The 26,769-nt window shown below is 39.7% G+C and overlaps 1 protein-coding gene across 7 annotated transcripts; it reads right to left on the bottom strand.

Annotated features, from left to right (window-relative positions):
- Nucleotides 1-893: 893 nt before the first annotated feature.
- bin1b (bridging integrator 1b) lies at nucleotides 894-26,721 on the bottom strand. Of its 7 annotated transcripts, none has more exons than XM_081710442.1 (18): nucleotides 26,467-26,721; nucleotides 9,957-10,037; nucleotides 9,222-9,276; nucleotides 8,943-9,037; nucleotides 8,240-8,335; nucleotides 8,041-8,148; nucleotides 7,670-7,762; nucleotides 7,373-7,458; nucleotides 7,127-7,202; nucleotides 6,982-7,037; nucleotides 6,816-6,842; nucleotides 6,460-6,520; nucleotides 5,925-6,050; nucleotides 4,608-4,631; nucleotides 3,275-3,301; nucleotides 3,089-3,154; nucleotides 2,897-2,998; nucleotides 894-2,799 (listed from the first exon to the last, which is right to left on the bottom strand). In XM_081710442.1, exons 1-18 carry the CDS (start codon nucleotides 26,545-26,547, stop codon nucleotides 2,671-2,673), a joined length of 1,389 nt encoding a protein of 462 aa, XP_081566568.1. In that variant the 5' UTR covers nucleotides 26,548-26,721; the 3' UTR covers nucleotides 894-2,670. The 7 variants fall into 7 exon arrangements, with proteins under 7 accessions (XP_081566568.1, XP_035383509.1, XP_081566569.1 ...); XM_035527616.2 differs by having other exon boundaries at nucleotides 894-2,772; nucleotides 26,467-26,720; XM_081710443.1 differs by lacking the exon at nucleotides 4,608-4,631.
- Between the last annotated feature and the right edge of the window lie 48 nt (nucleotides 26,722-26,769).

Here is a 26,769-nt window from a genome sequence, read left to right as displayed (position 1 = left end):
TACTGTCAACACTTGAGACGATAGAGGACAACTGATTATTGCTAGACGATTCCATGGTAATCAGTTCAAACTAAACAAGTGAACTTCTGGGCCTCCAGAGTAGGCTGGCACTGGCAGCAAAGTTGTGAGAATTCATCAGGTACTGGTTGGGTTACTTAGGCCTTTTTTCTTGTCCACAGGTACCTCCGGCCAGATTTTGGTATAGTTTGACTAGTGAGAGTGTAGGATGTCATGAATCTGTAATTGGAGATCCTGCTATTCAAGTAATTATGCCCTCTGGTGGAGAGATCAGACATAACCTTTTAATTGTTCCCCCCCAAAATGCTTAATTTTTACTTAATTATTTTAAGACATCCTAGACCTTATTTTACAGTACTCTTATTCTAGATGAGTTTAATTAATTAAATGTAGTGTCTTTGCTTAAATTAAAAACTGATTTTACTTAAATGTATTGTGCTTAACACTCAGATATACATGTGAAGGTTAAACTAAAGACACTGGGAATTCTCCTGATACAGAAGACAGATGTGTTTGATAGATGTTAAAGCTCTAGGTGGCAAAAACAGGTTCCATCCTCTTCTAAAATATTTATAATATTAGGTAATGATATAGAGACCAGTGATTAAAGGAATGCTGTATTATAAGTCAGGTGACATGCAGATTATATAGGACATGATTTAGCCTCAGAAATATCAATTGATCTTTTCTTTTGATATCAATTGTGACAAGTATCAGTATTTTTTTTCAAACCATGTATTATTCATTAGAAAATAAATTGTGTTTCTAATAAGAAATGGTATTTTTTTAAATAGACTACAAAACTACAAAACATCCATTATTGTGTCAACAATTGTGATGACAACTAATGAGAGAATTTAGGTCACAGCTGGAACTGGTGGTAAATCAACATTTAATATTGAAATGCTTCTCACAGTTTGCGAGACAGAGATAAGATGTGTTTACAGAATCACAGCATGTTTGGACAGGTCAAATAAAGCTGCCTCAGTTTCTTCATCTGGTCAGAAAATGGGTTCATGTGCTGCTAATAAAGTCAGTCATTCTTATATAAGGATTCATCTTAATTTTAAAAAAAGATTGTCTGATGGCAAATTTCAAATACAAAGACCTGTCACGTAGAACTTCCTAAAGATCAATTATCCTTATTCAGGGGTTTTGTTCTTATGGATAAATTGTATTTAAGGGTAACTGATCTTTAGGGCTTCAAAGAAGTCACTGTAATTGATGTGGAAGCCTACATTTTTTTTTTCAAACACTTTCATCATCGTGACTTTCAGCGATTCGAAAACATTTAAAATAAACATGATTGGTATAAGGATTTAAACACATAGTATATCAGGTGTATATCAGTGTATCAGGTTAAAGAAACATTTGCCCTCTTTTGGGTCTGACTGTTCATTTCGACGGCCTGATAAAAGCAGTATCAAAACTGATATAAAAATATAAAGCTTTGAGACTTATCAGGTATGATAATTACAGCTCTGTAAACATGCTTGAGGGTATTAAGAGAGAGAGAGAAAGATGAAAGTATTCACTCTCATTCTGATTGTGGATAATGATCTAGAGAAGACAGCAATACATCATAGATTATAGGCCACAGTACAGGCTAATAAGCCCTAGCAAAGATTTCACAGTACATCAGCAGATAATACAGTTATAGCTTTGCATTTTTGTTCTTGACAGAAAAATGAATGTAAGCCAACTGGAATTCTGTGTGCCATCACTGGCCAACATCAGCTGACCACCAAGGTGAAAGATTAGAAATGCAACATCGTGAAATTTTATAGATAAGTCTAACTCACTGAGGTGGCATCTCTGTCCAGACTATTCCAGATTTTTAAGAGAGGCATTTTGTGCCCCATTAAAGAAAACACTATAAAATAATCATGCAGCCATAACATAAAGATTAAAATAATTACACTGCAACAAACGTTTCAAGCAATACTTTTTCATACAGTGTAATTTTTGCCCCAGATGGATTCTTTGGTTATCTTCATTTCAAATAATATTCTGAACTTAGGTTAACAATAAAATAATCAACAGACTCAAACATAGTAAAACCTTAAAAGATAAGATGTCGTTGTCTGTCTTAGTTACTGAGGCTGTTTTTATCATGCAGGTAAGGAAAGATCCAGATCACAATTAAGTTACACAAAGTGCTTTCCAAGTTCCAACTAAATGACATAAATTAACCAATTTATGGATTAATTTCAACAGTGGTATGTGTCATTCATTCAACAATTAATTAATTAATCTCACTGGCACTGTGTGTATTTATTTATTTCTTTGAAGCTCTTAAAGCCACATTTAAAATCACGCACATTTAATGTGTCAATACAAAGGTTAAAAAGTACCCGTTGTGCTTCTCTTTCAGCTTTCTGTCAAATTTCAAGTTGCAGTGTGCTTTACTGAGGTCACATTCAAAGATAATGGGGTGTTCCAAATGTCACACTTTTCCCTTTGCAATGCACTCCACCCCCAAACAATATATACGACAGGATTAGTGTACTTAGAACAAAACCTAGGTTTGGTTTTATTAACAAGCCCTTGTTTTTCAAAACACAAAATACATGTAGATAAAAAGAAAAAAAATGTGTGAAAGAAATAGCATAATGAAACGGAGTTGAGAACAAATATAGATGGATGCCCTGCTCACAATCTCTGGGTGAAATTTTCAGGGAATACCCCTTTAGCAGTAAGGTTCTTATTCTGAAGCCAGCTGGATTCCTTCACACCAAGCAACCAGCCTTCATCCTGCATGTACACATGCAGAGACATAAGCTAAACATACATGCATATATTATGTGCATATTCATCACTACCTTTTAAATTGACAGTAATGTCTTATTGTCATATTGTGAGCGGGTCACTTACTGACCTGCTCGTCGGAGTTGATATAGGGTATCACAAGTACGACATCACCAGCTTTGAGGTCTAGCTCATCGTTGTCTGTGGCAGCATAATCATGCAATGCTTTTACCTACCAGAAAACACACACACACATTCAGTGTCACTAAATAAGCTTTAAACACACCTGTCTATAATACAGAGTATCCAGAATGAGGCTGACCTTATAGAGAACTCCTGTTGGGAGTTTGGCATCTGATGAGCCATTGGTTACTGTCGTAGCAGCATGCTGAGCATGACAACATGAAAAGTGCAGAGATCAAGAGTTAACAGGGTTAAAGAGACTATATCCAGTATTTTAGTGTAGGGTCACAATGTGTACATTTTTATAGGATTCGTGTGTACTCACTGGCTGGGTAGTAGCAGTTGCATCAGTCTGAAAAAGATCATAGGGTGATTACACACAGATAAATTTTCAGCTACATCACACATGAGTCAGACACAGACACAAATATAGATGTTTTGTTGACAATCTTACACACACATCCATAATCCTCTGTGGTTACTCTCACTTCCTTTGAAGCCTTTCACCTCAACAATCTGTAGTTCCTACTCTTTCCAATGGGGTGACCTCGACTTCGCCCACCCCACCTGGGTCACAGCCAGCCAGTACAACTGCCACAGCATCATCTTGCTTGCATTCTACCTGAGGCCCTTCCTTGCCCCAGCCCGCCTGCCCTTTGACCTCCTAGCCTGCCTGGCTGGCCTTAGCCTCTGCTGTAGGTCCCTGGCCATCCCAGCTAGATGCCTGATCTGGCTACACAGTGGCAGGGCACTCATGATCCCAGCTTAGGGTCTCATATAGCTTCATTGATGAAGAGCCCTCATGGTCTCAGTTGGGCTGCACACACAGCTGCATGTGTGCAGGCATTCCTTGAACTGAGCCCCACACCTGGGCCTGTCCACAGCAGGGCTCTGCTCAAATTGGGGCACATGGTGGATTAAGGAAGCAGTCAGGGTATTTTGCATATTGGACTTTTGGGTATAAAAGGGGGCTCAGAAACAACCGGGGCAAGAAGACACACAGGCGGATGGGAAAGAGATGAAGATATGGTTGTGTAAAAAAATGAATAATATTTATGGAAATCATACTCTGATCTGCTTTTGATCCATTACCCCGTTGTTTCCCTTTATACTCTTTGCAGATTTGAATTTCATCCAGTTCCCATAAATATAAATCCACTTTCACATTTGTCCAGGTCACTTTAAGAATGTTTCAAGGCAATGAAATTAAAAAGTAAGATGTCTAATTTAAACTAGTCCAGTATTGAACTTCAGCAGTCACCTGAAGAGACATAACACCTGGATTATCTTTCATTTTTAATGTGTAGTGTCATATGCCATATATTGGCTCATCGACATGACTGAATTCACTTTTAAGGATGATTTTAAAAACTGATTTTTACATTTATTTAGGTGATGTTAATGATCACTAAGTATTTTGAGTTCTCTCTCTCACACACACACACACACACACACACACACACACACACACACACACACACACACACACAATTCAGTCAATTTCACATTCTGTTGATTGGCTTGGCAGAGATTTGGTCATGCAATCAGTTAAGCTGCAGAATGCTTATGAGTGGAACCCTTGATAGATTGCCAAGTATACTCTATAATCGTAAAAGCTGTATGCGGATACAACCAGATATTAACCAGAATGTTCTTACCTCCCACGAGTCCCAATAATCCACCTTCCGTAAGGCATTGATAAATGAGGGAGCAAGATAAACATGAAAAACAAAAACCTAGCACAAGCAGCTATGCAAATAGCGCCAACATAAAGCGAAGATGGGAGAGGTAAGATTCCCATGAAAAAGAGTCTCCCTCAATTACTGGATACATCAACAAATGATCCAAGCATTCAAATTGGTAATTTGGTGGAACATATTATGTATGTCAATAGGTATGTCTGATCTGTATCCTGTGTATAGTCTGTTATGGTCTTCAGTCTGGTCTGGCCTTCTTATGCTGCCAAATCTGGTGATTAGTGATAAACTCTTCTGTGAATGGGCTTCATACATGCAGAAAGAGTGCAGATTAACCAGGTGGTTAATTTCAGCTCCATAAACCCATCAGCCCAAATGAGAATATGAACTTCAACTCATGGATGTTTCCAGCATGACTGGTGTGGTAGATAAGGGTATTCTCACCAAAATCCCAGAGGCTTGGTGTCCCTCCCTAGCAATGCTAACTAAGGAGAGAGCTTTGGGTTCTTATCGTTATACATACCCCTTCTGTACTGAGCAAAGTAGGCAAACCCAGGTTCCTCTGTGTGGGAGCACACTTTGATAGGACCTTTCCAGATCAAATAAAAAATAATTTCACACAGCTCCCCCTAGTTTTCCTGCTATTTCAGTGCCTCGCAGCCTAAGAGGAGTATCTGTGTAGACACACTGACTAGTGGCTAGCCTCTCCCACTCTATGATATTCAGTCTTTGTCTTCTTGATCTATCTTAAACTGGTGCACCCACCTGGGGGGCAAAGAAAGTGTTGACCACCTGCACAGCATCTAGATCCATGTCCAGCAGAGTGCCCACTGTGGGGCTGTAAAACTTCCACACACACACACGGGAAATAACACACAACACCTTTACAGGGAAAGGCTTAATGGGGAGGCCCTGATCACAAGCAAGATTACATATGTTTGCTGGGATGCAAGCCCATAGAGGACTCATTCTCATAGTGCAGGCTGAAAAAGCTCTACTGCTGTAGCAGAATGGACAGGGAATGTGTGTGGGGAACTGAGCCAAGCTGGGTGAGTGTGTTGGTGATGAGGTAATGCCAGAGGAGGAAGATGTAAAGACTTGGAAGAGCAGCAGGATTCTTAGAAAGGATTTCCTAATGCAACGTAGCACTGCTTCATGGATGGTTGAGAAGATGGCTTATGATTGGCACATGGGGAATGGAAGCGAACAAGCGAACAGGTGAAGATTGAATAAAGAGGTCACTGAGTACCAGGAATAAGGGGTTATTTGACCTCTGACCTGTGATGGGGCGGTATAGTTAATATTGGGAACCAGCTCATCCTCAAAGAGGTTAATGTCGTCCTGTTTCACTTCTTTAGATGGAGAGGGCCTGGGGGGCAGGGGGACCGGCGGCCCTGGTTTAAGCTGCCACACGCGCGCAGGCACACACGCACACACACACACACACATACACACATACACACACACACACACACACAAAAGTGTGCCACACACAAGACACGCATGCAGATCATTAAGGAGACAGACAAGTTACTCATTTAAACACCACAAATGAAGAACTGTAAACATTTCACCATACACAGTTCAACATGCCTCTGCTTTGTCACGTTACAAAAAATGCACTACAAATACCTGAATTATATTAGTGATGTTTGGATTTTGTACTTTTATGTATATGTTTATGTGACGACTTTGAAATGTAGCTTTCTTTTGGTCACCTTTTGCTTCCAAAAACAAATTACAAAAACATAGCACACATATGCACCAAGTCTCTTTCTTGCTTCCTCCCTCCCTCCCTGTCCAGGAGCAATACCTTAGATGCTGGTTTAGTGATGTCTGACTCTACTGTAGCATTGTGGTTGGCTGCTGCTCCACTGCAGAAAAGAAAAGCAAGAAAGATCATTAAAACATTCATGCATTCCAGCAATAAAGTGGAGCTGCAAATCTGAATGTCACCACTGGGGGGCAACAGAGTGGTGAGGAGACCAAAGCCATGCAGATATTAAAAGGTCACAACATTCTGATGTACCATAACATTAATATTAAAATATTTTATATTATATATATATATATATATATATATATATATATATATATTGTATGCATGCTTTTAGGCCTGCTTTACACACACACAGAGTGCCAAATAAACATAGCCCTTGTATAAATTACCTCTTCCCCGTAGTCATAACAGCTTTTCTGTAGGAAGTTTGGGGTAGGGTTGTTTTAGTCTATAGGGAATATAGGTGCTCACAACGCATAGCTCTCAGTCTGGTTTGATAGACTAGATGTAATGGACATCTACAGAACAGACAAAACTCAGACAAGATCCACTCACTTGATCTCTTGCTGTTCTTCCAGTTTGATCAGCGTATTACACAGATTTTGGTTGAGCTGGGAATTTAAAAAAAAACATGAAAATGAAAGAGGATTTTAAAGGAACTGATCTTTTGCTATGGAATATGAAATAGCTCAGCTCTCACTTTGCCTATCTCTCTGTGAAATGTCTCCTCCAGTGCAGCTATACTCTGAAAGGTGGTCACATAGAAACCAACACGACTGTGAGGGAGCAGGAAAAAGTGAGAGAAAGAGAAGGATCATATTAGAATCAGTCTGAGGAAAACATCACATTTTTATATGGATAAAGTATAAACAGAAGAAGGAGAGAGACAGAGATAAACAAACAGACACAGAGAGGGATACGTAGCAGAGATATGAAAGATAAGTACCTATTCCACAAGGATGGAAGCTCCTCCTGGAGATCACAGTTGATCTCTTCAAACACCTTCTGAGCTCGAGCCAACTCTTCCTCTGCCTAACAGTACACACATACACACACACTTGCATAATTAGAATATATGCATCAAGCAGAACAGCTTACAATATTCATTTCAGAGCAATTACACAAAGCACTGCAGTTCTTTCATGGGATAGCTTAAGGAGAGTGTAAACTGTGCCAGTGCTGAGTGAGCATGCAGGGGTTAGGGCATTAAGGCTCTGTAGTGCAAAGTCTAACAGTGAGTCACCTGGCATCTGTTGAGGTTAGTTTGAGCAATTTGATGTGCTGAGATTATTCCCTGAGCCCAACTTGGAGCAGCTTTCTCCATTAAAGTCAAGGGCTACACATGAGAAACAGAGAGAGAGGAGACAAAGACAAGCTAAACAAGCATTCTTGTTAGTGCACAGATTTTGTCAAGAACATTCAAAACAAGAGAGTGATCTCATGCAGTTTCTGCACAGAAATGCAAGTGCATACATGCCTACAAACAAGTTAAAAGCACTGATATTAAGTACACGGATTACTCAAGAATTGTGTGAAAAACACCAAGACAATGGACACAGTGCAATATATTTTAGCCACAAACATTGCAGGCTTGTCTTAGGAAGCATCTGGTACCTTGGCAGTTTTGGCCTCATCCTTCTTCTTGGCTTTCTGTATAGAGGCAAAGTGATGTCTGGCACTGTCAAAGTCAACCAGCTTCCTGTCACGTTTAGCAATACGGGCCTAAGTGGGGAGAGCCAGTCAGACCTTTGTTATGAGACATGTCCCCTCTGTCCAGGGAAGCCACATCCCACTAATTAGAGCTAATTTCAACCTTAATTTCAGGAAACTGAGCCATGTATGTATCCATAGAGTTGAGAGCACTGTCCATAAGCTTCTGATGGAGGTCTTCCCATACGATATCTGAGTCCTGCAATGCAGAGATTATCAGAAATGCTACAACTGCAGGCATGCACACATGCACTTGTACCCCTTCCCACATACACACTTATAGACTCAATCTACTCCATTACAACACACTTCTCGCACTCTACACAAATCACAGTTGTCTACGTACCAGATGCAGAATGCCATAATACTGAGCTATCTTGAATGCTAGCACAAAAACTGTACTGCACCAACCTTTAAGCACCTATATGCTGGAACCTATATCTACTTTACCTCAAAATTATTATCCAACTCCTTTTCAATCATCTCCTTTACACAGAGAAACAGTGTCAGTAAGCAGAGTGAATGAATGGGAAATGATGGAAGAATGAGTTAAACAAGAGGATGATAAGAATAAAACAATGAAAAGGGAAAAGGAAATTAAGATAAAACAAATGGTTGTAACAGCAGAATCTGTAGAATGTGGATGACATTTAATGTGCAGAACACTAAAACAGGACATTAAAGACTTTCATTTTATGACATCACACCTGTTTTGATGACCTAACAGTATTTTAGCATAACATCCATACAAATATGAAACCACACATGCCTCATATAGGAAGCTTGATAGTGACACATTAACACACCTCTGTGATGGAATCTACCTCCTCCTTCCCAAACCAGTCTGGCTCATACATGTCTGATAGACATTCCTGCAGATGCTTGGAGCATTCATGCATTGCTGAGGAGAAACAAACAGAGTTAGATGGCAGAGGATTCACACACACAAGCATAGGAAAGTACACCATACAACCTCCCTATATGTTTCTCAAACAAATGTATACACACACACACACACACACACACACACACACACACACACAGCTACAGCTAAAGTGTGCTGCCAGGGTCATAATCTGACTTACTCTTGATTGCTGCTAGATATGCCCGTAGGTCTCTTTGTAATTTAGTGCCTTCAGCCTATGCACAGATAAACAAAAAATTGGCTATCATTTTCACAACAAATGATTTCATGGCATTGATCTAAAGATATTTTCCATTTTCACATTATTTTTAATCATGTCATCCCAAATGCTTATATCAGAGCCTGTTATTTAGAAATTTTGTGGAATATTACATTTTTAGGCTGTCCTTGTAGTAAGCTCACATTGGGACATGAATGCCTTAAAACCTTACAAAAATGTTCCAAATTCAGAAGTGAAAATATCCGAGTCAAATGACTTATGTTAAAATGGAATACATTTGATTGTGAATATTTGCTGCATTTTATGTTCCAACAATATTGAAAGATCTCAGGACTTTCTCATAACCTCACATTTCATGCATCTTTTTCAATAATTAATTCCATAACTGCAGAAATACAGTATACAGATATTTCAGACTGTTTCAAGTGTTGGCAATATTCCTCAAAATCCCTTTTTTAAAAGTTTCAAAGGAAGAAAACTCAGTCAGTGAAATGTGTCCTGTCTGATTGATTTGCTTTTACAATGTGAAAAATGAAGAAAACCACCACCAACAACAACACCAGATCAGAAGTGAGCTCATCATTCACCTTTAAAGAAGTCCCTGCACAAGGATTTATGTTTTAATTCAAGCAGATGTGTTGGGCTTAGAGCTGTGATGTAAAGAGTGAATCTCACCATCTGCTTGTTGAAGTTAGCCACACCTTCCTCAAATACTGTGTCTTTGGTCTCATCAGCCTTTCCCAGCTTCTGCATCATCTAGAGATCAGGCCAAGCACACACATGAATGCATACGCACGCACACACTTCTGAGCTAAGGATTAGTCTAAAAACTGCTCTGTTTTTCTATATCCTGATGTAGTCATTCAACAAGGCATTTCCTTTTTTCTATCACTATATTGTTACATTCCTACACAATTTATGTAGCTAACAAGTGTATATTCTTTCCACTTTAAAAATATGAAAACTGATACTTAATGTAGATATGATTCAAGGAGTATCTGAACCGAAGTCTTAATGTGCTTTTTGCTACTGTGCAATTTCCCTTTTGGTAATTTGGTTATCACATATATTCATTTATTATCTCATTCACATCCATGCTTCCATATTTCATATATACAATAACACTTGCTACCATGAAATATATCTTATATGTCAGTTTCATTATCTTTGCACAAATGAATTTGGAGAGGAATGTTTCTTTTAAACTTCCTGTAATGTGTGCCTCTGAATAGTGCTCCTAAACCTCAATACTGTCATTTAGTTTCATTTCTACATTTGTACATTTCCACAAAATCCCTGACTCATCAAACTGGGTTATGCAGAACAGATGGCAAACATCAAAGGAAACGGAAAAACATTTTGAAATGGACAAAGGGCAAGATCAGCAAAGGGCTAATAGTGGAAGGAATAAGGACAAAGAGATTAGTCTTAGCCAGTCTAGCCACCTATTCCTTTAATCCAAACCACAAGAGTGAGCTATGAATATTACCACTACAGGAAGCAGACACACTTCCTCTGTAGCACAGCCAGATAATCACATAAACAGTCCTTACAGGTCCAAGACAGGTCTGCATTTGGCTCACTTCCCTCTAATTGTGTTTTTTTGTGTGTGCAGGCACCTTTGGAATTGCATCTGCTTCTACAGAAATTTAAACTACTTATCAACTTCAAGAAGAAACAGTGGCACAACTTGTGAGGCACATATTGTGATACCATATCCAATCCCAAAGGTTGCAAAACTGGGTGTTCTGTGAAAAAAATCCCCCAAAGAAACAAACAGCAAGACCAAAACATCCACATCCATACCCACAGCTAGTTCTAGAGAAGAGCTCCCCCAGGCTTTAGTATTTTATGCATGAATTACAGATCCCACTCCAACAGTCTATGTATGGTAGCTCAAGTTCAGATGGTTATGACAACCTTCTAACCACTTAAAAAACGTTTTAAAAAAAGCCAGAAGAAAAAATTAGGTTGACATGTACTGACACGCTACAGCCAGCTACATGGTTCATCAAAGGGGACATAACCTTAGGAAAAAATGTGTGTGTTCATCACTGGCCTTGGAATGTGTGGAAGCTGATCCAGAAGCTGTTGAGACCCATTTTGCCACATCCCCATTGCTTTAAAGACAACATCAGTTGGTTTTTTGTCAGCCTTCTACATGTAGTATCTTGATCCGGGAGGTGTGGTTGGCTATAAGACCTTTCATGAACTCTGATTCAAATATGTATTCACCACCTTTTATATAATCATTTAGACATTTTGTCTAACAGTGGATGTGTGATTGAGCTCTACAAATAATACTTCACACATCATTAGACCTCCATATGAACACAAGTTCCTACCAAGGAGAAATTGAGATTTTTATGAATTACATTTTGTTGAAGAAGTAATACTGAGTTAAAGCAGTTTAAGTGATTTCCAGGATGTTGCTTGGTGGTTGCTATGGCGTTCGAGGTGGTTGCTATGGTCTTGCTAGATGGTGATTATGCTACCTCAAGTAGTTGGTATGTTGTTGCTAGGTGGTTAATTGGTTGCCATGGAGTCCCAGATGACGGATAACCAGTATTGTGTAACCAGTTAGTGTGTAACCACTTAGAGTGGGTATGGCTGTCTGTCCGCAGGTTTTTAACATTCCACCATTCATTCCTTATGGGAAAAATCGGGGAAAAATAGTTGCATGCACAACCACTATAACAACTAGAAAAATGCCAATAATAACTAATAACTAGAAAAAATACGTGAAGAAATTCCGAGCTTAAGTGATTCGTAGGTAGTTGGTAGGTGGGATACTATGGTATCCCATGTGGTTGCTATGCTCTTGCTATTTGGTTGCTATGGAGTAACAAGTGGTTGCTAGGGTGTTACCAAGTGGTTGCTATAGAGTCCTAGGTGGTGGTTATGGCATTACCCAAGTGGTTGTTATGCAGTCCGAAGTGGTTGTTAGGATGTTGCTAAGGTCTAGGTAGGTGGTTGCTATGGCATACCAAGTTACTGATATGCAATTGCTAAGTGGTCACCATGAAGGACCATGTGATGTTCTTGCTAGGTGGATCCTATGTTGTTGCTAGGTGGTTATGTGGTTGCTATGGAGTTCCAACTGACTGATAACAAGTAGCAAGTGTGTATGAAGGTTTTGAACATTTCACCATTCATTCCCTATGGATCAGATCAGACCAAACGTTCAGGCACTGTTCCCGTGACGATATTTCGAAAACTGCGTGATGGCAGAAAAGTAAGGAAAAAAGGAGAACTATAAAGTAAAGCTTGTGAACAAACTTTGAGTTGGCTTGACAAAGCCTGTTGTAATACTATGACAGCTGTGGCTATGTTAACTGAAAATCTGTATCTGAGTTTGGCCCAGTAGTTCAAAAAGTACAGCAAATTTAGTTGTTCCGTCTTTACAGCTGAAGGACTTATGAGTGCATTTCTATAGCAAGATGGAGGGATGAATGAAAAGGTAGAAGGGGTAGATAGATGCATGCAGTCAGTAGAAAATGCACTTTGGTGCTTGGGGTCAGCTGCTGAGTCTTTTCACCAAGTTTGATAGCTATAACTTGAAAATTATTGTCACGGTCTAGCCCCTCCTCCCAGATGACTTCTTTTGTTTGTGTGTGTGTGTGTGTTTGTAACTCCGCCATTGCCGGTTCCCAAGCGCCGGATGTGAAAGGAGGAGGGTTAGGCACTGGGCCAGCAACCCGGCCCTGTAAAAACTTCTACCGCTACGGAAAGAACAAGCGAATATTCTAAACGATCCCATCAGCAAAGAGAACATGGCTCTAACTTGATGACGGTGCTGGGTGTCCAACGCCCAATGCAGACCGGAACCTTCGATGCAAAAACTATTTCCAAATTAGGCACCTGGAATGTTAGAACTCTCTGCGAAGGTGGAAAGCTTGCCCAGCTTCTACACGAATTTGACAGCTACAATCTTGACATATTGGGCGTCTCCAAAATGCGTTGGACTGGATTGGGAAAGATCGTAAGTGATGGCAAGTCAGTCCTGTATTCAGGACATGAGGAGCACCATATTCATGGTGTCGGATTGGTGCTTAGTAAAAAGGCATCATGTGCACTGCTTGGATGGAAACCTGTCAACGATCGCATCATCACAGCGCGATTTCAATCAAGACACGCTAAAACTTCCATCATCCAAGTATACGCTCCAACCGAAGACTCCGATGATGATCAGAAGGATACGTTCTACGGACTGCTACAAGACACCATTGATGAAATCTTGACCCATGACGTTAAACTTCTCATCGGTAATTTGAATGCGCAAATTACCGACGACCGTCGTGGCTTAGAAAACGTCATTGGTACACACAGTTCGGGGCGACAGACCAACGATAATGGTGAACGACTTCTATCCTTTAGCAATATGAACAATTTCTGCATTGGTAACACATACTTCTGACACAAAAATATCCATAAGAAAACCTGGCGATTGCCGGATGGAGCCACATACAATGAAATTGACTTTATCTGTATCTCTCGGCGATGGCGTTAAGCACTGTTGGATGTCAGAGCCTATCGCGGAGCAGACGTTGGATCGGACCATTATCTCGTACGATCCTCAATTCGGTTACGGATCAAACGGAGAGAACAAAAGCAACGACAACATCCTTACGCTGTGGAGAAGCTGAAAGAACCTGCCGTGGTCCAACAATTCCAACTGGAGTTGAGAAATCGGTTCGAGCTACATCGACGAATACTGGATGGCATTCAAACAAGCAGTCATAGAAACGGTAAAGGAAATCGTGGGTTGCCGATGCGGGACACAGAAAAAACGATGGATACGGGGCCCAACTTGGAGCCTGATTGACGAAAGGAAAATCGCAAAATGCCGACACGAACAGGCAAAAGCTGACCCTGACAAGGAAACCACAGCAGAGCGATATCGGCAACTGGATAGGGCAGTCAAACGAAGCTGCAAATCTGACAAGAAGGCATGGGTGGAATGCAAAGGAGCCAAAGTACATGAGGCGGCTAGCAAGAATGACAATAAGATGCTGTACCGCATTGTACTAGAGTTGACTGGGGCATGGGGCAACTCAAGTGCACCCATCAAAAACAAGGACGGGGTGTTTCTGCTCACCAGAGAAGAACAAGACGCGCGCTGGGTAGAACACTTCAAGGAAACCTTAAACCAGTCCACCCCTGCCAACACCTATGACTTTGGTGCCACACCGCCACCTCCAGACCTGGTAGTTAGTCTTGATTTAATCACTATCGAGGAAACTAAGGTGGCTATTCGAACACTCAAAGCCAACAAAGCACCAGGCCTAGACGAGATAGCACCGGAAATGCTAAAGCACGGTGGAGACACAATTGTAAACACCCTCATAGTGCTCCTCAATAAGTGCTGGCAAGATCAGAGCGTCCCAAGTGACTGGAGGAAAGGAGTAATCGTTAAACTCCCCAAGAAAGGCAATACCGCCGACTGCAACAATTGGCGGGGAATTACACTCCTCTTGGTTCCTGGGAAAGTTTTCTACAGCGTTCTATTACGGCGCCTACAACAAGCAGAGGACGAAATTCTCCGGGAAGAGCAAGCCGGATTCAGAGCGGGCCGATCATGCAGTGAGCAGATTTACACACTTCGTAATATCATCGAACAGTGCATCGAATTCCAGCGCCCCCTGCTCATCAACTTTATCGACTTCAAAAAGGCTTTTGATAGCGTCCACAGGGGCTCCTTTGGAAAATTTTACGAGCCTACGGCATTCCACAATGGTTTGTCAACGTCTTCCAGAACCTATATATCAGCTCTAGCTGCTGAGTCAGGACAGACGATGGCTACACAGACTTCTTCAACATCGAAACCGGAGTCAAGCAAGGATGTATCCTGTCGCCAATTCTTTTTTTGCTCGCAGTCGACTACGTCATGAAAAAGGTGATGATGAGCCCAGTGATTGGAATCCCTTGGACAAATGGATCTCATCTCACTGATCTCGATTTCGCAGATGACATTGCCTTACTAGCGAATACAAAACCGCCTCTACAATCCATGACAACATGCCTTGAGGGCGAAGCGGAAAAGGTTGGCTTGCGCATTAACACAGACAAAACCAAGGTCATGCGGGTGAATCATCAAACCAAGATGCAGATAACTATTGCGCAGCAAACGGTGGAGGACATCGACGAGTTCACATATCTCGGCAGCATAGTATCCAATAATAACGGTGGCTCAGAATCGGACGTTCAATGTAGGATCTGAAAGGCAGCGAGTGTGTTCCAGCGTCTACGCCGCATCTGGTCCTCAACAACAATCAATACAGGAATCAAAATGCGTCTGTACTCCACGATCGTCATCCCAACTGCCAATTACGCCAGTGAAACCTGGAGGAACACAAAGAGGGTCGCCCAGAAACTAAACGTTTTCCATCACCGGTGCCTCCACCGATTATTGGGTATCTCGTATAAGGACAGAATTACCAATGAGGAAGTTCTTCAATGGAGTGGATTATGGAAGCTGGAAGAAATCGTCACCGAACGCAGAATGCGCCTCGCTGGTCATCTCCTACGTCTTCCAGACAAACGCATCTCAAAGGCAGCTGTACACTGGACACCGACAGGAGGAAAGCGAAAGCAAGGCCGACCCAAAACCACCTGGAGATCAACCTTTATCGCTGACCTAAAAACTATTGACATATGCTCATTGGACGAAGCCAGAGACGCTGCAGCCGATAGGACCCGTTGGAGAGCGCTTGTTGCCCAATGTACCAAGCAGTGTTTGTTTGTATGGCCATGCCCTACCCGTGTTTCACACCTGCTCCTCATTTTGTGTTGTTATTGTTCATGTGTCATTACGCGCTACATTGTTTTTATTGTGTCTTTTAGTAAATGTCAATGTGTGTTACACGGCTCGTCTTTGCATCCTGCCAAGCCTCCTCACGTTACAGAAACACCGACCTCTGAAGGATGCCAGGGAAGAGGAGAAAAAATGTACCCGTCACTTTGTCCCCCTCTGTGACTGTGTCTGTACCCGTCAGTGAGACCGTCCCTGTGTCTGTTGTCATCTCGGTCCCTGTCTTCCTCCCCCTTCCTCCCCTCTGTCCTGCTCACCCTGGCCTCGCTGTTTGGCATTGGTTTCGGGGCTGTAGCCTGATATGCTGGCGTGCCGGGAGACACGCCAATGGGGAGGGGCTGTCACTGTATGGCTCCTCCTTCCAGACGTCTCCCTGTGTGTGTGTGTGTGTGTGTGTTCGCTCATATGGCCCTCGTATGGCCCTTCCTGTGTTTCACACCTGCTCCTTGTTTTGTGTCATTATTGTGCATGTATATAACTCTTGTTTAAGTGTGGATGTTGTCGGTGTTTGACCTTGCATTAGCCTAAGCGCTACGTTGTTTTTGTTGCGTCTTGCAATAAACATCGTTGTGTGTTACACAGCTCATCTTTGCATCCTGCCAAGTCTCACTTATTACTGCTTGAACTTATTACTCCTCCTCACTTATTACTGCTTGAACAGCTTCTCTCTCAATCCTTATAAAAATAACAAAAATAATCCTAGATTTCTATTTAGCACAATTGCACGTGTAACTAGGAATAAAACTGACACCAATGCTCAGATTATAACATCACATAGAAGTAATGAGTTCATGAATGTTTTAAATGAGAAAAGTAAGAACATTAGGAATATAATTCAGAGTATTAACATGACAATGTGACAAAAGTCACATACTCAAAATCTTGCCCATATACCGTATTCTACCTGAAGAAATTGAAACTACTAAATTTAAGAAATTCCTCCTTGAACATTGGCTAAATCTTTTAAATTAGCAGTAATCAGACCACTTATCAAAAAATCTAAGATCAATCCATGTCAGCTGCCAGGCCAAAAACCGATCTCAAACCTTCCAATTATTTTCAAGATCCTAGAAAATGCTGTAGCTCAGCAGCAGCTAAACAGACACTGGATGCTGAGAAACTCTCACTTAATCCCTATAAATTTGCAAAAAAAAAAAAAAAAAAAAAAAAAAAAAAAGAATATCCATAATAAAGTATCCTAATTGAATGACAACCTGTAAACCTTTAGCCACATCAATTGAAAAAGGTTGATTTGCACTGAAAGGCTGTGCAGTGTGCCAACTTGTTCATAAGAAACAATGTAATGATATCCATGATATTTTCATGTGACCACTGTATTTCAAGGTATGCACAGGAACATTCTGTTGTGAATGCAAGAGATGATAAACACTGTTTTGGGAAAGTCCATTTACTATAGGTTACTATGTAAGGAAGAAGAGGTAGAACAATATCCATTTGCTTTGTTTTAGTATGTTTTCAAATTTCTTTTTGTTAGAAAGCATAGTATTTACTAGGGGTGTAATGATGCACTCTGCTCACGATTCAACACCATTCAGGTTACTGGAGTCACGATTTGATTTTCTCATGATGTTTGAAACTAAATTTTGGAAAAAAAACATTTTTTATTTCTTAAGTGTAGAAAATGTACTTTTTTCGTGTATATTTTATAAACAATAAGGGGCTAAAGATTATTTAAGTTACAAGAAATTAGAAACAGTTTACAATTGTAAACAAAATATATTAAAATGTAGCTTCCCCATATATTAAATAACCAAATAAAAGCATTCCTTATTTATTTCTGAAGCATAAACAATGCAAAATACTATGCAAATATTAAAAAATAATTTTTATTCCCCTGCAACTAAAATACAAAGAAAATTCAAGGAGCATTGGTTTCTAATCTGCTATTCTATCAAAATGTGCTATTGTAACAGCTTCACCATAGGTCAATTGTGATCTCTGTTATTCAAACAATGCAACTGCATTTGATGATAAAGAAAATACTATATCGTTCATCATCCCTACGCACATTGTCACAATTCTGCATTCCGATGAAGCAGGTCATGATACAAAGCAACATCCCTAGTATTTACTGAATCTGTTTACAGCTTGCCAGAGGTTTTGGGCTTATTTTGCAAAAGGTACAATGAGATGTAGGAATATCATGGATATTGGCATTGGGCACACCAATATGGCAGACTTGCCACTTCTGTTAGCCTCACCTTTCACTAGAGCTGTGTCTAAAACTGTGACCTATTCACTATCTTTACTGCCCCTTAACCACCGCTTAGGAATTACACTATTTGGTGTTATCTTAGATGCTACAGATAACACTAATTGACTATAGTGAATCATAAGCCACTTTATATTGCATATTCATGAACTGCAACATCAACTGACCCACACTCCCACACTTCACTCACTCCACATTCCTCTGCTCAAATAATAAAAATTGCACACACATACATATGTTTAGATTTTGGATACAAGCGGGAAGTTACTCTATACATTTTATTCCACAAAACAAGACCACATCAAAATGGCTTACATTTTCTTCTGGAGTCGAAGTGACACTCAAGAGTGTCAAGTATTTTACTGTAGACTCATTTGGGCTCAACACAGCTCCGGATTTGCCATCAGACTCAAGCTAAAAGCAACAGCTTTACCAATACTTACTGGAGGCAATGTGAATGATGTCTTTATTTTTTATGAAAACAGTCATTGTTTTCATTTGATGCTTTAATCAATAAATGTAGCAAACAATGAAAATATAACAAAATTTGCAGGCTACAGTTTGCTAATTGTGTTATGTAATTTAGCTGAGCTACAAATTTATTTTAACATTATATATAATGTTATATTTATTATTATGTTATATATGCACTGACATTTTTGAAACTGGTAATAGTCATTGACTTTCCCATGTTTAGTTCTTGCCTAGTATAGTCAAAGCCTGTTAGCTAGACCTGGTTAACCAGACAAATATAAGCTAGATAGCTAATGCTAGCTATCTATAAATGAACAGATGATATCATTATGAATATGTGGCATACTATAATTTAACCAGAGAAATTCATTAGCATCTATTTAAACATGTCACAGATTCTGTTATTGACCAAGATCCCTAATAGCCTTTCACGTCAAGTACATACAAGTAAAGCCGCAACACAATCCTATTTCCAGCCTGTGCAGAATGTTAAAAGGCAACAGAGAAAAAAGAACATTCAAAACACTCATTTTAATGTCATTTTAGGGCCTTTAAAATTTAAATAGTAAAGGTTTCTTCCCATTACTGTTAATGTTAATGTTTAGCACTATAGGGTAGTGTACTCTAGTTTCATTGCATTGCTGCACAATGTCAATAAAGCATTATAATTCTAATCTGATTCTAAAACTGTAAACTAGCTAGGCCTACTTTTTTCATAACTAACACTGCCTCTCAGTTGTGTTATAGCTATATTTATACAGATAAAACACCTCTCTTCCGATGTTACCATTAAATCTGACATACATTCTTGTGGTCAATTTGAGATTTAATGTTTCTCTGTTCCAAGTATAGATAACTTCCAAATCTTCAAAGTTATCTGGCTAACTCTCTAAAGTGGTTAGCTTTGACAGGCTGTAAAAAGATTCCTGCTCCAAATACTTGCTGAATCTATTTACATAGTCACACAACAGCTCTTTGCCATTTTAGATGTTTTGAGACATTCACACTGAACACTGTTTCTAGGTACAAACCCATTTTTACCTAAAAACAGTACAACTTGAGTATTCTTGCTATATCACGTTATCTAGGCCAAACAAAAAATAGCTAGGCCAGGCTATATGCGGCAAGTGGATTTAACATATAATGGGTTTCATCTGACTATCCATAATACAATTTTAGATACCTACAAATGACTTTTGACCAATAAGAATTAGAATTTGACTATTCAAAATGACAAATAAGGATATCTGCATTTATAATCTTGCTAGTAAGAATGGCAATTCAAGATATCTACAATTACATTTTGACGAGTTAAAATATCTTTTAAGATATCTTCAATTATGTTAACAGAATTGTCATTTGAAGCGTCACAAATCCGAAATGCATCATGGACCATGCCACACATTTCGAATTGCAATTTGACTACAAATCTTCTCTTCTCTTTGTATACTAATTCTCTTGGTGATGTAATATCTTCTCATGGTTTCTCCTACCACTGCTATGCCAATGACACTCAATCATTTCTTTTCTACAAAGAAAGCTAGACTACTGCAACTCGGTACTTGCTGGTCTTCTTCTAAGAGCCATCAAACCTCTACAACTTGTCCAGAATTGAAGACCAGCATGACTGGTATTCAATCTTCCGAAGTTCACACATTACTCCACTGCTGCGCTCCCTTCATCCGCTTCCAGTAGCTGCAGGCATCAGATTTAAAACCTTGATGCTTGCCTACAAAGCCAAAAATTGACCAGCCCCTTCATACATGAGATCAATGGTCAAAGCTGATCTGTACCTCAAGTACTTCGAACCTTGGCTTGAAATACCATGCTTCAAGTCTCATGAAAGACAAGCATCAAGACTATTTTCTGTCCTGGCTCCCAGATGGTGGTGGTGCTGTCTGGACAGCAGAGTCCCTTGCAGTCTTCAAACGCAGACTAAAGACCCATCTATTCATGGAATATTTAAATGACAACTGACCCTGCTCCTATATCCTATAACTAAATTAGTACTTATTGTAGGGCATTGTTTATTACACTTATCATTGTTTAGGATAGACCTTATGTATTTTCTACTTCTAGGCATCAGCAGTGATACCTCTATTTTTAAAGTATTCTAGATCATTTGTATATTGGACTCTAACCTACTGCACTGGCTAGGATGTACCCTATGAGTAAATGACAATGCAATGTAAGTCGCTCTGGATAAGAGCGTCTGCTAAATGCCGCAAATGTAAATGATTTACATATCCCCTCTGGATTACTGGGACAGTTTTACAAATTACAGCATGGGTGAGGACTATGATGACTGTAGCCTTAAGTGAGACGTGGAGATTGACCACTCTATGGAACCTTCTATGGAGGTGGAGGAGGCCCTCCATGAGGATCTCACTTCTGGATCAGAAATGGGATTGGAAACATGGGACTCCGATGATGATGAGCCCCCAGCTCCTAAGGCTCTGCCCAGAGCACGCATCTCTAGAGCCTGCGAGTGTCCCTGTGTTACCTTCTAGGAGGATTCATATCGAGCATCTGAGTCATTAAGTGGCACTCCCTGTGTCCTGTCTGCACTGGCCCATGTTGGTTCACTCAGACCTCAGTCCTCTGGTGTTGGTCTGGGGGCCATGGCCTGATATGAGTAATGCCGCTGGGGGGAAGGAGTCCTTCTAGACTCCATGTTTGTGTGTGTGTGCCTTCATCTTTGTTGACCCTCCCATGTGATGCACCTGTTCCTTTTTATCTGCATTGTTACCGTGTATATATAAAGAGCTGTTTACTTGTTAGTCTTTGTCAGCATTTGACCCTATGTATGTTGTGTATCAGCTGCTTCATTGTGTGTTAGGCTGCCTGTTATGTTCTGAGTGTTGTGATTGCTTATTGTTCTTTGAGTTTGGTTTGATTTTGTTCTGTGTAATAATCATCTGTTTGCGAAACGGCTCATTTCTGCAATTTGCCTCACCTCCTCGCCATCACAAGGAAATTTTGCTAGATGTCTGGCACATTATTTTGCTATGGTTTTGATATGTTTTCTATACAAATTGTGTGAAGGGCACTGTAAGGGAAAAAAAAGGAACCCAAAGAAAACTTTTTTCTATAATCTATTCCTAATCCTATTTTACCATTATTAGCACTACATATAAAAACTTAGAATACATAAGTTTGGGGGTCATTTTGCACAGCAGATAAAATTGATATATTTGTAGTGTAGATATCATGACTTCTGCAGCCAGTTGCTGCAGCTAAGTTCGATCATAAGTTAGGGGTAAAGTTTATACTAAACCCTATTGTAGTTTGAAACTAACAAGGTGTACTATTTGTTGTACCACAGGGGGCAAGTTTTCATGTTAAAATAGGCTACATAAATCTGTTACGTACATCTGACTAGTCAGAATAATTGTAAAATATCCACAATCACATTATGACTGGTCGGAATGATAATTTGAGATATCTGAAATACAAGAGCTGTCAGTTAACAACACAATCAAGATATCTATAATTTCTTTGGCGATATCTTAAAAGGACTTTAAACTAAATCAAAAAATCAAAATCCTAAATCAAACCCAGGATATCTTTAATTCAGTTTTGATTAGTCACAATATACATTCAAGAGATCTAGAATTTAATTTGTATGAGTAATATCTTATTTTCGAATATCTAAAATATACTTAAGATATCTTAAATCATGAAGAAATTTAAGATATCTTTAATTGGACTAATAAAGAAAATGGACATATCTATAATTTGCTTTATAACCAGTGGTAATGTCATTTTGGATATCTTAAATTTATATTGCATATAGTCAATAATAAATTTCACATGAAGTGCCTATACAAATCAATTGTAAATGTTCATTCCAGTCAAAATGTAATTAGAGATATCTTGAATTAGCATTATGTCTAATCGTAAATGAATGACATATCTCTAATGTAAAGCTTTTGAGACCAATAAATGTTAAAGCCTCTTGCCACAGGCTATATTTTCACTTAGTAACATTAATATAAACCTCAAAAAAGCTCCACAGGTAACTTTTCCGAATTTTTTACTGTTCTTCGCTATTTAAAAAACTTTTAAAAACTATGACAAGTTACCACATCTTGTCTAAAATTATCTTAACAGTCTTCCTGCCACTCACTGCTCATAACTGCAGTGACTCTCACCAACTGTGACATCATGTGCATACCCTCTATTAATTACATTTGATAGCTTTCAGGTCAGATAACTTTGTGTGATAAAACTAAATATAAATAAAACCTAAATAAGAAAAACAAAAAACACCAAATCTTTTACAAGCTAGTTAACCAGTTAGGTACTGAGGCATTTGATAGTTTAAATTACCTCAGGGAACAATGAAGATGTGACATGCTTAATCCATCTTAATCTACTTTGTTACAGTGGAGTGCAGTATGACATTCAGTATGAAGTTCAGGTTGTTTATGTGAGACAGTCTGCTTTTACATAGTAAGGTGCTAAACACCTAGTATCTACAAACATTCTAATAGTACTCTGTAGTGATCCAGATTTTTGCAAGTAGGGGATAGTGAATAGGATACAATTTTCAGCAACAGTTTAGATTGCGTAAGTGTATTATTGTGCAAGTTATCCATTCCTTTACTAGAGCTCAGTCCTCAGAACTACTCCTGGAGTGGCTGTGACGCTTTCCCAGCAATTCTAAACTTGAGCTTTAAATCATACTGGGCAGAGTATTCCACCTCAGAGTTTTGAGGAGCTATACAATTTTTCCAAACAATGTGAAATCAAGAAAAAAGATAATATATCTAAAAATGTGCTCATAGAATATACACATAAGGAATCAATGCTCATATGATGAGGTTTTTTGGTTTGTTTGTTTTTTAAACATAGCTCAGGGCTTAGATAAGGCTGTAATGTTAGGATGGATTGTAGAAGTAACCTTGTTCAGCCAGGCAGCTCTTTAAACTGGAAAGAGTGGAAAGGCCACTCTATACAGCCTGAGTCAGCTATCTTTCATTCATGCTGCTCTCAACACACTGACTATTCTGCAACAGCTGCCTGAGTCCTGTGTGTGTGTGAACACAAGAGAAAGAAAGGAAGATGAAGACAGAGATATTTTATGCATCTTGTAGATTAACTATTAGACACCACTTTAACACTCACACTGGTAAACACTAAACAGAGATGTAGACACACGTGCACACACAGCTTTGTTTTTTTATTAGTTATTTATTTGTCTGTTTTTTTAGGGGAGTCAAGTGCCTGGTCATCCTGCAGAGATTTTTAAATCACACTGATGAGATTTAGGTTAGGTGATATCTTATTTCATATTTTACACTATGCATGTCTATGTAAAAATACTCATTTTATGTGTGTATGTGTGCGTTCAGATACTTTTTGTGCTTTATAGGAGCTACATGCGTCTGGCTAAAGGAAACCGGTGTCCAGTAACGGGTCCAAAAATACACACAGGCCTCACTTAACTCTCTCCAGATCTAAAAACCCTCATCACATTTACCGTGCCATCTGTGTGTCACCCAAGGGGGGAACTATATCGAGGGGTATAGTTCTAAGAGATTAACTCACACGATACAGCCTGTCTGCTATTCATAGCTTCTCTTCATGTCTTGACCAAAGGCATTCTGGGACAGGACAGGTGTGTGCCTATAAGAAGGAGTGGTCTGGAATAATTTGATTGACATATTGTCTGTTCACTGTTAGCAGTAGGCAGGACAGAGAAGGCTACATGTGCATTTCCTTCATGGGGCAGGGTCACGACTATGGGCACCCTCATGAGCGTCTAATTTGGGAGCAGATGCCTGTGTAAATCTGATGCCTGATGGCTTTCCACTCACATTTCTCCCTGCTCTGATGTCACAGTGACATATCACACATATCATGGTGACCTGAGATCACACATGTCTCTATGGCAACTGGACATGCCAACGATTTTAGAACCTTCCCAACGTAACAACAGCCCCCTGACCAGGAAGAGAAATGACTCAGGGAGAAGTGATGCTGACAGTGGAAGCACACATGTGAAGGGTTTTGGGTAAGAGTTAAGAGATACGGGACAATTTGGGGGTGGAGATAAGGTGTGAGGAGATGTGGGTGAGGAGATGCAGGTCTGCTAAATGTTTCTGCTAACTCTCAGCTAGCCCATCTCCTCTTCATGTAGGAAGAGGAGACTATGACCTCCCCTCAGAGCAATCACACAGACGGGTCATATCACAGAGAGGGAGAATACAAACAAATGCAGATTTATGGTGATTCTTGGTTGTGCTGCAATTATAAACAACTAGCTAACAGGAAATGTACAGTGATTAAACCAATACACTGGGTTAGTCAATGTATTGCAAATGGGCTGCAAATACAGTTAGTCATGACTGTCAATGTCTGTATTAAAGATTAAAACCAGTGAATTACTGTTTTGAATTTTACACAGCATTTGGCAACTTGTCTTGGTCCTGAGATGGTTGAATACTGACCTATAATGGCTCTCATTTTCAAGCAAGTCATTTTCTTTTGTATATATTGACCCTGACATCACAAGAATACAAGAGAGCGAAAAGTGATCTCATAATGAGCAGCATATTTACGATGATTAGATTGCAGGCAGGCAGACAACTTAATGAACTCTTTGTCCCTGAATTAGATGTAGACACAGACACGCACGCAGGCACATTATGCAGCAGGGTGCAGGCTAGGATCCAAGCAGGGTGACATTACTCCTTTTTCTTTACAACCTTCTGCAATTATACCTCGTCGTTCTTGCACCTGTGTCTTCATAACAAGGGATCATAGATAAGTAAAAGGCTCCCCTCGACACAAAAATAATCATCTGGAATTGTGCCCTAAACCTACGCATAGCTTTCAGCTGGACATCTAACAATGCCGTGTCATTCATCAGTTCCACGTGGCACGCAAAGGTCATCCACAATTTTGTGAACGTCTCTGAATTCATGTGCGCCCTTCAGATCCCCATCGTTCCCGCGAATAAACACAATATTGGGGCATGTCCGCCAAGGTATGCATAGCGTGAGGGCTGACGTAAATGTACACTGTTTAGGATGAAATCCTGAGGCATTTTCAGCAGATATGGTTTGTTGTATTAGGCCGGATGTAGTGCGACATGCGTTGAGATTGAAAACTTCACCATTTCAATTACTAAACATTGCTTAGATTAACATAGCGGGATCTCACGCATTGCTTCGGTTTGTGAATTATACTGCCTCAATCCAGGCTTCTAAATAACAGTGGCCTGTGAGAATAATGACCTAAAATAGCCTATTAGAACATTTACTGTTTACGCTCTTGATGATTCAACTGGAAAACTGTTCAACTAGAAATGACGCGACACGAGCACTAGAATATCGCACTATAAAACTATAGAAACAAAAACTATACAAGTAGATGAGATTAATTTTAGCAGGTTTTATATGTTCATGAGTGCAAAACCAATAAACCGGATAGCAAATGCAGTCCCATTGACATTTGGCTTCACTCCTCTGTACGACCGCGAAAACAGCAGCGTTCTTGTTGCGTTGACATTTAAGTTAGCTAGCGAACTGACTGAAGTAGAAACAGACAACCATTACAAACTGTTCCTGTTTAACCACAAATGACGAAGCGCTTTAAAAAGAATCAGAACTGTAAGAACAACAGAAAAATATGGTAAAAATAGGTTTTCATTCTCGTACCTTCTCTTGTACTCGAGTTATCCTCTTCTGTACATTACTTGCCAGTTTACCGGCATTGACCCCTTTCCCTGGCTCAGACATTATGCGCCTTTTAGTCTCCCCCAAGATGCAGTAAATAAATTAAAATCGGAGTAAATACAGCTAGAACAGAAACTGCAAGAATGACACGAATGAACGAAAACAAAAGCAGACAGCTGGGAGGAACTCCAGCTAGATAGCCTGTGTCTGCAATTGGTTTGACGGTAAAGTCTCTTAAAGGGATAGCCAGGCGAGTGTAAACCCTGACGACAGCCCCTTTAAAGG

Source organism: Electrophorus electricus, chromosome 3, assembly GCF_041902795.1.
Source record: "Electrophorus electricus isolate QZ-2024a chromosome 3, ASM4190279v1, whole genome shotgun sequence".
Taxonomy (NCBI): Eukaryota; Metazoa; Chordata; class Actinopteri; order Gymnotiformes; family Gymnotidae; genus Electrophorus; species Electrophorus electricus.
Note: the sequence above shows the minus strand (reverse complement) of the source record. Positions and strands in the feature narration are given on the sequence as shown.

Bases quoted from the DNA above. Each gene is read 5' to 3' on its own strand.
- bin1b (XM_081710442.1), bottom strand. From the start codon at position 26,547: ATGTCTGAGCCAGGGAAAGGGGTCAATGCCGGTAAACTGGCAAGTAAT. The intron at 4,632-5,924 runs GTCAGAGGTCAA...GCCTTACGGAAG, and splicing joins ACTATACCGCCCCATCACAG to GTGGATTATTGGGACTCGTG. The intron at 2,800-2,896 runs GTCAGTAAGTGA...ATGTATGTTTAG, and splicing joins ATATCAACTCCGACGAGCAG to CTTATGTCTCTGCATGTGTA.